This window comes from Python bivittatus, unplaced genomic scaffold, assembly GCF_059951505.1.
Source record: "Python bivittatus isolate LINGU-HERP-01145 unplaced genomic scaffold, Pbiv_v1 ctg000210_np1212, whole genome shotgun sequence".
NCBI lineage: Eukaryota > Metazoa > Chordata > Lepidosauria > Squamata > Pythonidae > Python > Python bivittatus.
Window position 1 is genome coordinate 10,836,791 of NW_028277053.1, and position 13,301 is coordinate 10,850,091.

General features: G+C 39.2%; 1 protein-coding gene across 2 annotated transcripts in view; it reads left to right on the top strand.

The window, feature by feature from the left end:
- Positions 1-13,301, top strand: part of EPSTI1 (epithelial stromal interaction 1) — a 32,581-nt gene that overhangs the window by 17,405 nt on the left and 1,875 nt on the right. For both annotated transcript variants that reach the window (XM_088139480.1, XM_088139479.1), the window contains exons 7-10: positions 597-670; positions 5,674-5,767; positions 6,918-6,986; positions 13,232-13,281. In XM_088139480.1, coding sequence (XP_087995606.1) covers positions 597-670; positions 5,674-5,767; positions 6,918-6,986; positions 13,232-13,252 — 258 coding nt within the window. In that variant the 3' untranslated portion in view covers positions 13,253-13,281. The remainder of the gene's footprint in view (positions 1-596; positions 671-5,673; positions 5,768-6,917; positions 6,987-13,231; positions 13,282-13,301) is intronic.

Below are 13,301 nucleotides of genomic sequence, written 5' to 3' on the forward strand. Positions count from 1 at the left end.
CACGCAAGACATAATGTGTAAACCAGCTAGTAAACTACAGTTATTCAGTAAATCATAGTAAAACAAACCATGGCTTTCTCTTGAAAGTCCCATTCCTTTCTATCTTCTCTAGCTTAGAATAAGGAAAGTTTTTGTTTATGTTTCAACTAATCTTTGATTATATAATTATGTCCAAACTCAAGCAAGTTGTTCGTTAGGAAAACAAGTCACCTTTAAAAAAATATTACATTCATAGCTGTTTTTTTCCCAAACTATAGCTAAGGTTAATCATTATTCTAGTGATGGAAAGAATAATAAACGATGCTCATCTGAAAATAGAAACAAATTTCCTCCTCACAGTTTTGTCCAAGGAGGAAATAAAAGGGAGAATCACAAATTTTAAGTCTTGTGTATGCAATATTCAAATATAGCTTAGCTTTTTTGGTCTGTGACATGGAGTTGTTGTTTTTTTTTTACTTCTGCCAAAGAGGCTCAAAAATCCTTGAGCAGATTGCAGACCTCCAATGAAAAATATAGCTGGGCTCTGAGGGGATTCATTTTGTTACCCAGCCTGTTCATGCTTAGCTTCTGGCTGACCTGATGCTTTCATATTCTAGGCCAATAAACTTGAAGAAAAACGAAGGCAGCAAGAATGGCAAAGGCAGCAGATGCTCAGGGAAGATCACTCTGTGTAAGTTGGGCTTCAAAGAAGGCAACACTTCCATCTCAGATGAAACTTTTGCTTAGACCCTCGCCACCCGTTTCTGCTCAATGGAGATAATTTTCTTCATTTCTAGCATCTGGTTCTCAGGCTAAACTATCCTTTTGCATGGTTATGTTTCAGCTGGCATGGTGCACTTTGGTAGAGGAGACCTTTTTGATCTGGTACTTTAGTCCTCTCAGAGGTGGGAGACCTCTCAGGGGTGTCCAGGTATGGTCCAAAAGACAAGAAGGTGGCTGTGACAGTGGGATTGAAGCTCCACCCACTTTTATGTGTGTCCACAGCCTGCAGACACCTCTGAGTCCCATGTAGTACATTACAGCACATTAGAAGGCAGTGAGATGCTCCTGGACAAACCAGAAGTGAAGTCAGTGGTCCATGATCATCTGGAACAAGGGTGAGAAGCTGCATCTACATATCCCATAGTCAAGGTGAAGGATTGTCAAAAGGAAGGTTCATAAAATAGCAGCAGTTCTATTTTTGCTTTGATATTCTAATTGACTGGGAGAGAGACTTATGCTATTTTCTTCTAGTGTTATCCTCTATGTCAGTGTTTCTCAACCTCAGCAACTTTAAGATGGGTGGACTTCAACTCACAGAATTCCCCAGCCAGCATGCTGGCTGGGGAATTCTGAGAGTTGAGGTCCACCCATCTTAAAGTTGACAAAGTTGGGAAACCCTGCTCTATGTGTCTGTAACATGGATGGGCATCATTTCCTGCTTGAATTAGGCAACCAGATGTCTTGGATTATCACTGACATCAGTGCTTCTTCTGCCTTCCATCCTGAGTCTCAAATTCTGCATTTATTCAGACCACTTCTTGAAGTTCATAATGCCCAAGTCGTCTTTAGAGCAGTCTACTAAATGCAGAAAGACAAATGAGACCCAAACAGAAGTGGGACCTGGTTTCCTATGGCTTTTTTAGAAGCAGGGAGTAGATGTTCCCAGGACAGTTGATTTTATTAGTCATGAACGCAAGGGCATGAATCATCTAGTTGCTAATGGGTTAGCCAAGTCTTTCTTCCCCTAAACCCTCTTTGGAACCTTCTGGAATTGCTCTTGTCATTCTGATCTCCACTTTTTTCTTTTCTTTTTTTCTTCTCCTGATGATTGGATCAATGTCAAGTTTTTAGCTAGACAACAGAAACTAGAAGGGTTTAGACATCCTGCCTGAGTGCAGTAATTAAGGCCATTTGAATGCCAGTAAGGGTGCTTTCTAATTGTTTCCATTAATCTGACTTTCAAGCTGGCTGAAAATATCCAAGCAGATTGCCCACGCAGATGGGAAGAGCCCAGGACGTCTTGAAAGCGAGACCTCTGCTATAGCCTCATAGTTAATAATTTCTTTGGAGTCAGGATTTATGTGAACTGGTTCAAAATAATAAATGAAATCTCGAGGCCTGAAATTGCCTCCAGCAAAACACTAATAGGTTAGCGCAAAAGGAAGGTGAAGAAGTGCAGAAGCTGCCAACACGCAAGAAAAAGGCATGAAATAACATTAAAGTATTGGCAATAAAAATGGCTGATTGGAAAAGTTAATGAGAACTGAAATAAGATGCTGTGGCAAAAATTCCAATCGATCTTTTTTCCCGATCGCTGCTGTGCAATATAAGATTAGATTACCCAATCCTTACAGTGTTAACCAAGATGAAAATAACTAACTGTGCGTAGGACGAAAGTTTTTAATGTCCTACTGTTATTGCCCATATTTTATCAAGGGAGGGGTCTCCCAACTTTCCAAGAAAAGAAAAGGCCCCTTCAGCGGCCTCTGCAGGGAAGTCAAAGCAGGCAAGATAGCGGATGAGGCATCATGTCTGCCATCTTGCCTGTTTTGACACACCCATCCTAAGAGACAGTGCAGTCAGAGAGAAGATAATGAATGTTCAAAGGATAACTGGTTAGTGTCAAAACAGAGATAGCGAAAGGGCTTAAATGATGTTTGGGTATGCTCATTTAGTTACCATTGTGCCTTCCTTCTGTGCCCTGTTTTCCACCTGGCTGGACATTTACACCCAAATTGAAGGGAGAATTGGCAAGGGAGGTGTCCTCAGAGAAACCCCGTTACATCAGAAAGAGTCCCTCCCTGCCTCACAACTGCCAGAAAAAGGTTTTCTGCACCGACTTTTAAGGACCTTGACTCAGCTTGTTGTGTTGGACATCCTCTTCATCCCGTATGGTGGAATTGACGGCGTTGATTTGTGATGAGACATTGTGTAATTTTAATACTACCTGGAAACCGTTTTTTGAACTTTTTGCAAGTTATTGAAAAAAATGAAGTTTTGTTGTACTGTATGGATTTGACGATTACAAATAATATGGATTAATAGAAATAATAGAAGTCGTTTTTAAAACTTAGAGTAAGAGTTGGATGTACAGTATATTGTTACATCTGTTGTGAGAAGGCTCAGAAGTCAATTCTTTCTGTTTGTTTTTTCTTTTTCCTTTTTGCACTTTTAACCTTTACTATTTTCTCTCTTTTCAACTTTTCTTCTTTTTCTTAATATTAGTTCTTGTTAGTTTTTTTATTTTTTTCCCTCAAAACTTAATAAAGTTATTGTAAAAAAAAAAAAAAGGAAATCATCTCCACCCCAAACCTTCCTGCTGAGGTTGACAATAACTTTAGTTCCTTTTCTCCCTTTGCCCTTCTTAATTTGTACTTAATTTTGCTCCTCTCTCCCTGATAATCTATCACGCTCCTTCAGCTGCTGATCCTTCCCTTTCTTGGCTCCTCCTGACCAGTTCTCAACTGGCCACCATTCTTAGCCTTCAGCGGTTTAACTGGCCTGTAAGCCCACAATGAGACCAATAACGTAAGTGTGGGATTCACGTATCACACTTAAATCATAATGTGGTTTATTTGGCTCTTGCTTAGCAGATTATGGTTATTCAGTAAGCCAGAGTTTTAAAACCTGTGTGTGTTCCTGGCCTATGGATTGATTTCAGTTCTGTTCGGCATTTATAAAGTTAACACTGGTATTACAGTAAATATATTTTTCTATAACTTTTCCAAGAGCTGGTTTTGGCTGAATATAATACAGTACCACATTTGGTTGTCATGACAATCACCTTAAGAGAATCCCATTAAGGCAGAATGAACTAGTTTTAAGTTTACCCTTACATTTCAGTTCTGAAAGCCTGAACTATGTGGCCAATGAAAAGGTGGCTAAACTTGGATTTATGGAACAACAATGGTGTTCAAGACCGCAGTGGCTGGGTTCACATGTGATGTTAAGCCACAACTAAACATACTTATGTTTGTAAATTATTTAGGATTAGTCATGCATTCAGCATTACTGTTGGAGTGACTGGAAATCAGATTAGTGACTTGTTAAGCATCTGTTTTTTGTTTCAGCAGTCTGCTCAAAACATCAAGCAAATGTCTTATTTCTTGCTAGAAAAAGAAATACTATACATATATTTATAGAGTGCTGTCAAACTGTATGGTAACTTTATAAAATATTAGAGGCCTAATGCTCTATACAGCAAAATGATGTATTTGATTGCAAACACCATGACTTCCATAACAGCAAGTACCTTATACAGTTGGGGTTCTTGTTTTTGCAAAAGCCAACACGTGTGTCTATCCACTGTAGGCATTTCCAGGTAGATGTGAATTGACTGGAGTAATGTCAACAGGCTTGTTTGGAATATTTCTCCCCGCAAACAGATAAGGTTCTCCTTGAAATGATGCCTGTTTGTAATGCGTGGATTGGAGCCAACTAGATTTAACTTTTGGAGAAGGGGGAGGTAATCACCTTAGGTCTTCCATCTTGTTGCTTCATTCAGGTGTGGCACACATCCGTTCTCGTCCCATCTTGCAGAGCTGCTAGATCGGGGAAATGGATGAGAAGCGTTTTGCTTTTCCAGTTCTAGTTGGCACCGGTCCACATAACCCCTTAGTCATTTCAAAACATTGAGAAACCACAATGATATATCCTTTGTCCTGTGAACTTTAGCTATTAGTGGTCAGAGTTCCCCAGATCCATTTGTTGATGAAGAACCAGCAGAGACGTCATGGTGAAGAAAAAAGATGCAACTGCGAGTATTCTACCAGGCACAGAGTTGCATCTTCTAGTGTTACATGAAAGGTCTCTCTAAAAGAGGCTAAGAGTCAAAACTGAATAAAAGCCAACTGCTGATAATAGAAATGCAATAGGTCAGCTAATGATTTTTTGTCCTCTGTTCCACTACAGACAAAACCCAGTTAGAATATCCCAAAACCTATTCTTAAAAAATGGATCTTAACAAGTTGGCAGAAGCTAATTAAAGAATGTGATAGGCAAGATACCTACACTGGGGCTGTAACTGGAAATGTTCTGCTGTTTATAGTCATCAGCTTTATCTCCTTCAGATAAACCCTGCTGACCTATCATATAGGAGAGGTGGCCTGTAGGGAACTTGAATGATTGGCACTAGCACCTAGCTTTGAGCCCTGGAACAAATAGGTAAACTAAGGACTAACATGGGTGCCAGACAACTAGCGCTAAAGCAGCCTTTGGGGCTGATTGAAATTTCCAGGTAAGCCTATAGAAGGTGTGTTTCTTTAGTACAAGCTGGAGTTACTATGCATGGATGTCTGTGGATAGGACTAATTATCTACTGAAAGTTCAACACTCCAGGCAAAACCGTTGAAAGACCATCCTTGAGGATTCAGAGGTAGTGCCTGGTTATTCCTATAAAGAACGCAGTCCCATCTAAAACTCATATTCCTAGATTAACTGGTTCCCTCTATCAACAATATGTGCATAGTAACCATGCTGGAAACTCAAGCAGGAAACTCATGTTCTAATTCTCTCTTCCCCTCGATGAGAATATATATCTTTAAAGCATTTTCTTGACTGTACTTTTAAATATTTAATGCTACTTGCTAGTTCTTGTCCATTTCATAATCCAGTCTAGATTTCATGGATCAAATACAGACTGTTACTTTTTCCCATGAAAGATCTCTAAGTGTATTTGTATTCATCCTGCAGAAAAACCACGGAATTCTTAAGTAGATTGGATTTAGGTCCACCTCATAGGATGTCCTGTCAAACAGGCTACTGTAGCCCTGAATTCACGCCTCAGGTAAGCTTATTAACATCAGCGCTGGTGAGTGTCAAAACTGTTTCTAGGAGAGAAATATCAAGAATGTACTTCTCTCCCCTTTTCTTGTAGCAAAAGAAACCAACTTGACAAGATGGCAACTCTAAGTAGAAATAGGTTCAAACAAATAAGCAAACATATATGTCTATGAGCATTCCCTTACAAGTCTCCTCTGGGTCAAGTTTGACCCTTGATCATTTCAGGGACTCATCCATGGAGATTTCCTGGCAACAAGTGGTTTGCATTCCCTCCTTCTGCAATATTTTTTAGCTTCCCATCCGGTCTATACCCCTGACATTTCCTGGTCATCTTCTTTTTTTTAATCTGCGCTCAGTCATTACTGACTCTGCAGTGACTGCTTGGATGAGTCCTTGCAGTTTTCAAGGCAAGTGTTTCGGAAGTGGTTTGCCAGGGCCTCCTTCCTAGAGCAGGGCCCAGCTGGCGCATGCAGGAGGCAGGGTTTCTGTTGCTTCGCGCCCTTTTCGGGCGAGCGCGGTTTTCGCGTTTTACCGGCAACTGCTCCCGACTCCTTTCCAAGGCACCGCCAGCATTTTTCCTCCCACCGGAGTGAGAGTACCCATTTGTCTACTCACGTGAGTTTTCGACCTGTTGGGTTGACAGGAACTGGGGAGGAAACAGGAGCTCACCCTGTTTAACGCGAAGGCTGGACTCGAATCGCTGAAGCATCGACCATTTCTGGCCAGCAACTTTCAGCGTCATTAAGCCGCTGCACCACCGCGTCCCCCCAGTCATCTTCTACCCAGATACTAACTAAGCTGCTTAGGTTTGGAGTCCAGAGAAGGTAATTCTGGTGCTACCACCTATTTGACCCTAGTGCCTGGGAATTCTAGAGTTGCAAAACAAATACATCTGACGAGTGTTTAGTTGGGAAATTTCCCATATCCCTAAATTTTGAGACATTCTTTCTGTGCCAACAGTATGATAAATATGAAATGAGTGCACCCATTTTAAAATACCTTTGCAATATCTAGGAGCAATGTTTTGATGAGATACTGTAGATATGGATGATGGAAGCTGCCTAAAGAGAAGTTTACACATAGCCATTTGTTTAAATGGAAAGGCTTGTGTCTTATTTAACATCATACACCAGCTTTCTTCTACTTTGCAATAGGCTAGAAGCTACACGTGCAAGCAGACCAAAGACAGAAAGAAAACAGGAGATGAAGAACAACGAAGAAAGGTAAAGAAAGGGCAGCTAAAGTGCTGTTTTCATATCTTAAGGAATAACTCACTCCTTGCTAGCCAAGAACTCTTTTTGTTATGCCAGAGTACCTATAATAATGCTAAGGAAATAGTAGGCCTTTCCACACAATTGTTTGCACCACTCCCCAGATGACTCTGTACTCCTGTCATCCCATGCTGTTGTCCCTATTTGGCACAGAGGTGCAACAAGAACCACTCTGAAGTTGGGCTTCAGCTGGAAGTCCTGGAGTGTGGAGATTGGTTTACCCATCAGAGGGAACTTTTGCCATACTCCTCTTCCTAGTTCCTAAATTTCAGGTCCTCTAAAGGAATGGTGGACTTGAAACTTCGCCTCTCCTCCTCCTTCCATTCCAGTGAAACATGGATGAAATTGATAAGATTCTGTCAGGGTCCTCTGTCCTTTCTTGGTTTTTAATCTTTTTTTTTTTTAATTCCATTTCTTTTTAATCTTTTATTTATTTAACTTGATATGCTGCCATCTATGGTGTACCATTAAAAAAACCTCTAAATTTAAAATTGGACATTAAAACCAGCTATAATTGAAAACAAACAATTTAATTTAAATTAATTTATTAATTTAGGCACCACTGGCCACCAGACAACTCTGGGTGGCTCGCAATATAACAAACAATAAAATACAATACAAATAGTAAAAAACAAAATAAAGAAAGAACAGAAAAAATAAAGGACAAGAACAAGATAGCAGCCTAGACAACAACACACAGACACACACACAAAGAGCAAAATTCTCTTTCGGACTGAGTCACTGAAAGGCTTTCTTTGTTGCTGAAATCCTCTGGGTAGCAAGAGGACTTTTGTTCTGTTTTCTCAGCATTTCCAAGTTAGCTGAAGAGAAGATTATGGGTTATTTTCAAATTTCTTTTGAGGGATTGAGGAGTAGGAATAATGGTGGTGTGACAAATGCCCTAGCTCTGAGGCTGGATTACTTTATCTCATTTCCTTTCTCTTCTGAGGTGGCTTTGCTACCCCTGTTTTTGTAAGTAGTGTGGTGAATGGCTGGTCTTAATAGCATTTCTCCAAGATTAGTTGAGCGATGAATAATTTCTGAATATTCTTACAGAGAAGGAATAACCTTGGAAGTAGGACTGTTAATTTATATGCATCCACCTGTTTTAAAACTGAAATTCTTCTTTGGAGGACACACGCAAAGTCCCTTAGCTGGGAGTTAATGCAACTTATTCAAAGCAGTGCATATAAACAAGCTGCCAGAAAAAGCATTGGGGGCATCTAAAAAAGGATCCCCCCCCCCAATACTCTTGTGCTAAAAGGTTCCCATAGACATGCACTGCCTATCTGTGATCAGGCTGACCAACGTTTCAAAGTGCCAGTAATAAGTGTTGGCAACAACTTCTGCTCCTGTGGCTACATTGATATCATCTTTAATTTAATTGGAAAATGACAGAATTACAAAGTGCCTTTTATCATAGTGCTAAAGAAATAAGTGGTTAGTGAATAATAAAATTCAAATTATTGTGGGGGGGAGAGGTATTTGAAAATATCCTCTCTTTTGGATACAGTTGGGGTTACCAGGAAAAGTGGACTTGAGGTTAATAAGAACATCTTGCTATGAAAATGCTGTATCTCCAAAGTGATTAAGCAGATGTTCAGTAAAAAATTGATAGCTCTTTAGGAATGCTTTCAGTTAATATCTGCTACAGCTTTGAGAGAGAGAAGTAAAAAATAGACGTGACATTGTGAGGCATGGAAGAGCTTAGTACTATCATTCTACCCCTGCCCTTTGGTCTGAATTCTGCAGAGGTTCCATCTTTGAACTACAAAGAGATGATCTAGCACTAACTATTAGAACCAACATGATGGTTTGCAGGGAATCCTGGACTTTACCAGTATGAGAGTTTGAAGTCCTTATTGGTCAATGCACAGAGTAAAGAAGATGATCTTGATAGAGATAGGCCAGATCCGTTACAAAAATAACGAGGAGAAAAACATAGCTTAAATCCAAAGCAAGCAGAAAGAATGTGTAAGCAGCTCAGATAGACACCTCCCTAATTCACATCCGTATAGGAAGGGGAGGAGGCCCAGTACAGTCAGACTTGCAAGATCCTGTTATTATGGCCACTCTCAATGAAAGTGGTCTTAGCTTTCCTCTGGAGTTGATTCTTGCTCTAGATGACCTGAAATAATTACCTCCATCTGAAATAAGTTTTGATATAGGGCTATGTGTACATCCCTTTTTAAAATTATTTTTTAAATAATTTTTATTAAGATTTTACAAAGGTTTTTAAAGAAGACAGAAACATAGAAAAAGAGGTAGAAAAAAAGATTACAAAAGGGTAAAAGAAAAAGTGAAGAATAACAAAAAAAGCAAGAAAAGGAAAGATATCTAAAGAAGCAACTTCCGATCTTCTTTGCAGCAGTTACAAACATAGTAATGACCATCTTCACCCTCTTATCTTGCATATCATAGTTCCCTTCTTCCCATAAACAAACCTTTTTAATCAATAAATCCCAAAATCAGCAGTTCACTTTTATCCATTTTCAGCAAAAAGTCTATAAAGGGTTTCCAGTCTTTCATAAAAGTAATTGTAGTTCGCTCCTTGATCGAACAAGTCAATTTAGCCATTTCTGCAAACTCAGCCATCTTCACGGTCCATCCCTCCATTATGGGTGTTTCTGTAATCTTCCATCTTCGTGCATATAATAGCCTTGCTGCAGGTACCATATATGAAACCAATCATCCATGAGCCTCTTCTAGTTGAGTGTCCATAAGTCCTAATAAGAAAAGTTCCGGATTCATCTGAGTGTTAATTTTTAAAACTCTCTGCATCACTATATGTATTTGTATCCAGTATCTGTTCACTTTTTCACAAGTCCACCATGCATGATAAAATGTCCCTTCCATGTTTTTCACATGTCCAGCAGGGTTTAGAAGTACTTTTATACATCTTAGACAATTTCTCTGGTGTCATATACCAATGGTACATCATTTTTAAAAAGTTTTCTTTGTGTATATCCTTTTTGATGCTACAATTAGTTTGTGGGTTTGTTTTTTTTTTAAGAAGGAGCTTTATAAGTTGGAAAACAAGGTGTAAATGATTTCTACAAAGAAAGCAACGATATTTTGAATGATAAATGGGAAATGTAATTCGTCTTTACCTCTTTAAGCTGAAGATTCTGGGAGTTGTTGTTGAATGTATCTGGATGATACTAGTGTTTTCAGCTAATTCAGTGGTCCTGTTCGAACTGTTTTTTTGGCCTCCTAGAAAGGTATAAATATCTTGTCAACTGACTTTCCTTAAAGTCTTGTGATTGTCTCAACCATCAACTGGATGGCAGATGGAATATTTAGATTGTCAATCCAGCAGGTGGTCAATGTGTGGTAATGTTCACTGGCTCTGCCACACAGAAAGGTTGAGTTTTTATTCAACTATTTAGAATGTAAACTTCAAATTAGTCTTGAGGCTCAGCTTCTGAAAATGAAGCACAGTTCAACCTTCAGTCATGCGTTTGGTTTTGTAATCTCTGTCTTCAGCAAGATTCTATTAACATTCATTTCCCCCTTTCTCTTTCTAATGTATTTCTGGACAAGCTAGAAAAAAGCAGTCAGACAGATAGCCCTTATCCATACTCCGAAAACATTGGTTTCAGGTCTGACATCTGGGGGAATAACCAACCTCATTTTTCAAAATCCTGAAGAATAAAAACTAAGTGTTGTAAAAAAAAAAAAAAAACAACACCTTGCCGCAGAATCTGAATGCTTCTTAGTGGTGTTCAGTGTCTGATGTGGGCCTACAGCCAGACTGATGAATATAAATTCAACAATCACTTTTGAAGGAGAAGAAATCAGGATTTTATCTTAACACAAAATGACAGCTGCCGACTTCTGCAGAGTTTAGATTGCCTCGAATACGCTGCTTTTATCGCTCCTTCTTTATACTACAACAGAAAAGGATCTTGGAAAAACGTTTTTATCTGTGGAGGCAGAAATGATTGCTCATATGTAAGCCCAGCGAGCGACGCATAGTCTGTTCAGATGCATTTATGAAATATTTAGAAGACGGCTGCTTTGGGCAATCTTCAGATGTTCCTGAAAGAACCATAGTTTCCAGGCCCCATTTGACTGCAATTCTAGAAAATGGATGTTTCCATGATGTCTCTTTATACAAAAGCAGCAGAACTTGCACACAGCATCTTCTAATTATTTAATCTCAATTGCAGTCTTGGATTTGTATCCGTCCTAAAAGGAAAGAATGACTAGGCGCTGCTGAAAGTTTGAGCAGATTAACTCAAAAGTAAAGCCTTTTCTGAACTGCAACCTTCAGTCAGCAAATCTGTAGCCTTTGATGAGGATTCAAATGTCCATTGCTCTTTTGAAACGATATTGAAATAACTCTTTAATTACTTCCCAAAATGTTTTTTTTCTTTAATTTACAGCCTCATTCTGTTAAAGTTTATCTGGATGGAATTAAGGAGCAGCAAAATCTGCTGTTGCTTTTTCAGAAATAAATGCGAAGGACGGCTGTTTCCACAGATGTAGCTAGAAAGTTTCTTGAAAGAGGCAAGATAGTTACAGCCAGCAAGACAAACAAACAAATAAATCCAAGACATAGGCCTTGTTTTCTTCAGTGTGTCCTTAAGGCATGTTGTCAAGGCTTGTTCTCCCATTAACAGCTTGTGTTCAAAATGGAGAAGGAAGGAGCTGTAGGCTCAGCAATAAAGAACAAGAGGAACAATGCAAAAGGTGCTTAATCTCAACAACCTCTTACAATCCCAGTCTTTTCCGTTGGCCATCCATTAAGCTGATTTAAGAAATCCTTTCTGGATTTCAGCCCTTCACTCTTCCTATGTGGGCCAGAAGAACAAGCACCAAACTCTTTCCTTTCATTGAGGACGTGTAGTTTTCATTGCTAAATCTTTTGTACGATCCTCCTTCCTTCACTGACTCCCCTTTGTATTTGACACCTCTCTGTCTGATGCATCTACTGAAGGTCAGGTAAAACCAAACACCACCGCCATTTTCTCACTCCTCCTGTCACTTGAGAAGAAGGAGAAACTGTCAGAACTCTTGCCAACTTCATCTGTTGTTGTTTTTCTTGAAATGGTCTCCATTCCATTGTGGACCTTTAAAAAGGTCCAATGTTTCATCCATCCACCAGTGAAGAAAAAAAAAGAGGCTCCACTGGGGTCTCTTCAGAAGGGAGCAGACAGTCCAGCCCACCCCCATCCCCACCCCCACAAAATGATGGCCAGAGAAAGAAGTGATCAGTGCCTGGAAGCACACATTATTGGACAGGAAGTGTTTGCCTATAGTGAAATGATGTACAGCAGGCAGATTAGACAACACTACTTGTGCCAGTATGCTTTGGGAAACACCTGCCTTTTTGAAGCCATAACCCTTAGTGTTACAATTTTCTGTCTGAATTTGAGGGTTTGAGGGGATTCTGATGTACCGTGATGAAGACGTTGCTCCATACCAGGGTGACTGAGGAGAAATTGTTCTCTGAAAAACATCTCGCGGTTGCCAAAGCTGATACTGTGCCTCATTCATGATTTATTCTTTCCATTTATACCCTTCCTTTCTACTTAGCAGGCACTCAAGGCCATAACACTCTAAAACAAAAAGTAAACAGTGGAAAACTTCATAAGAACAGTTGAAATTATTATTAATACAGCTCAGAGGACTTGGTTGAGGACCAGAGCCTTAACCTCTTTTCTGAAAGAGTAGGGATTCAATTTCATATCTTTTAGTTTTCTTTCTTTACTGAAAACCATATTATAGAGTGCTTTCAGGTTTCATGAGAGTTCCATATTTTTAGAGACTTCTTATCTCTGCAATTCTATTTCTGCTGAACCAAGCAAAGAAACATGACGCCAAAATATAGATGTGTCTAAATATCTTCTTTTATGGGCAACCATACCCTATTTCTTAGAAATTATATTGAAATCCCCTTTGAAGTGCTTGGTACAGTCATGGAAGGGTAGCATAAACACCTTTTAATTTGGCTGCATTTTTTTCAAAGCTAGCTTTGCCATAAAATAGTAATGTGGGACTTCAACTCAGAATCGAATGAAATTTGTTGGATTTTACAGTTCTTAGAAGTTTGAATGCTGTTTGATTGGTTTTGATTGGTTTTGGGGTTTTAAATTTTATTGATTTCAAATGTTAGAAGCCATCTGGAAAAGTGTTGTCTCTCTAGCGCAAGTACTTTAAAGCATACTGATATGGAATACTTGTTTCCACAGGTGCCTGGATATTTTAAGTAAAATAAAGTAATACATTTGAATCTGAGAAGGTATGTCTTCTATAAAATGG